A 2,081-nucleotide genomic window follows, 5' to 3' on the forward strand; every position below is an offset into this window, starting at 1 on the left:
TTTGTGTAAGTTAACTCTGGTGGGAAGGATTTCCCTAGCTGATCTCCAGAGAAACATTTTGATTTTGTTTGGCACTTGTAGCTTCCATAACAGTTTCCATAAGGCCTCATGTTTGGTCGATTCTGATGTTTGCCCATTCCTGATCCCATTCGTAGAGACTTGGAGATGGTATGCTGATTTCACTGAGAAGATACCATTCTTAGTGCATCTCCAAACTTGCTTGTCACTCCTGTTGCAGGGACTAATATGAATTCTAGAAATGATGGCAGCCTCCTCAGGAATGAAGACATTCTGAACCAGGTGTAAATTTCAAGAATGAGTGTCTTGGTCGATGAGAGAGCTGACCGTGGCTTCTGAGTTGAGAACCTTTGGAGGAGACTGGGACTTGTAAGTTGTTGGGATAGGCAACCATCGATCTGACCAAATCTTCACTGTGTTTCCATTGCCAATCTTCCAAAGAAGGCCCTCATATAATAACGGTCTTGCTGCTGTAATACTCTTCCACACATAAGAGTCACTCCTTTTGACTCTTGCTGATGAAAAATCACTTAAGGGAAAATATTTGGCTTTTAGAACTCGAGAGGCCAAAGATTGAGGATTGGTGATGATCCTCCACCCTTGCTTAGCTAATAGAGCTCTATTGAAGTCTTCAAAGTCACGAAATCCCAAACCCCCAACCTGTTTAAGCTTTCCAAGGCCCTTCCAACTTAACCAATGCATTTTAGGATTCTGGTTTCTAATCCCCCACCAAAATGACTGCATCAGTTTATTAATGTTCCTTAAGATACCCTTGGGGATTAGAAAGATGCCCATGCAATATGTGGGTATGGATTGAATGACTGATTTCAACAATACTTCCTTACCTGCTGGAGAAAGCAGATTTGTTTTCCAATTGGTCATTTGTGCTTTTATTCTGTCAATAATGGGAAGAAAAGCCCTTGACTTACTCTTGCCAATGTAAGATGGTAATCCCAGATATTTTTCAAAAGGCCTCGAAGCTTTAATACCAGTTGTAGCCAGGATGGAGTTTTGGATCTCTTGCCTTGTGTTCTTGCTAAAATAGATTGAAGACTTCTCAAGATTTAACCTTTGACCTGAAGCTAATTCATAAGACGAGAGGATGTTATGTAGCCGGCCCCATTCCTGCAACTTTGCTTTACAAAATACCAGGCTATCATCTGCAAAAAGAGATGATTAACTGATAAAGAGCCTCTAGTGATAGGGAAGCTAGATATTAAGCCCTTTTGTTCAGCTTGATTCAAAGCAAAAATGAGAACTTCGGAGCATAGTATAAACAAGTAGGGTGAGAAGGGATCTCCTTGACGTATACCCCTAGAAGGCTTGAAGGGAGATTGAGGTGATCCATTTAGTAGAATTGAATAAGAGACAGTGCCAATACACTCCATAATCAGCTCAATCCATTCTGTAACAAATCCCATCCGTTGAAGCACAAGCTGCACAAAAGACCACTCTAGCCTATCATAGGCCTTGCTCATATCTAGCTTGAGGGCCATAAATCCTTCTTTGTGATTTCTCCTTCTGTTCTGCATTGAGAGCATTAGTTCATATGCCACCATGGTATTGTCAGAAATTATCCTACCTGGAACAAATGCACTTTGGGTGTCTGATATTAGAAAAGGCAGGATAGTTTTGAGATGATTAGCAATAACCTTTGCAATGATTTTGTAGAAAACATTGCAAAGGCTTATGGGCCTATAATCTGTGACAAATATAGGGTATTTCTTCTTGGGAATGAGGGTGATAAAAGTCTGGTTGATACCCTAGAAGCTTGACTTGGAGTTGAGGAATTCTAGGACAGCAGCTACCACATCATCACCAACAAGATGCCAGTGATTTTGGAAAAAAAAGCAGGGAAGCCATCTGGTCCTGGGGATCCCAGAGGGTTCATTTGGAAAATGGCTAGCTCAATCTCCTTTCTGGAGTAAACCTTTGTATGGGACAAGTTCATCTCATGCGTAACAGTGGGTCTGAAGTTCTCCAAAAGAGAATTAGGGGCAGTGGGGTTTGAAGAAGTGAAAAGGTCTCTAAAAACAGATTGGAATTCACCCCCAATGTCATCA

General features: G+C 41.3%; 1 protein-coding gene across 1 annotated transcript; it reads right to left on the minus strand.

Annotated features, from left to right (window-relative positions):
• Positions 1 to 309: 309 nt before the first annotated feature.
• On the minus strand, positions 310 to 1,577 carry LOC108999113. The gene is made up of 2 exons (XM_018975911.1): positions 1,331 to 1,577; positions 310 to 1,178 (listed from the first exon to the last, which is right to left on the minus strand). Exons 1-2 carry the CDS (start codon positions 1,575 to 1,577, stop codon positions 310 to 312), a joined length of 1,116 nt encoding a protein of 371 aa, XP_018831456.1.
• Between the last annotated feature and the right edge of the window lie 504 nt (positions 1,578 to 2,081).

The sequence above is a fragment of the Juglans regia genome, unplaced genomic scaffold (genome assembly GCF_001411555.2).
Source record: "Juglans regia cultivar Chandler unplaced genomic scaffold, Walnut 2.0 Scaffold_693, whole genome shotgun sequence".
Lineage (NCBI taxonomy): Eukaryota > Viridiplantae > Streptophyta > Magnoliopsida > Fagales > Juglandaceae > Juglans > Juglans regia.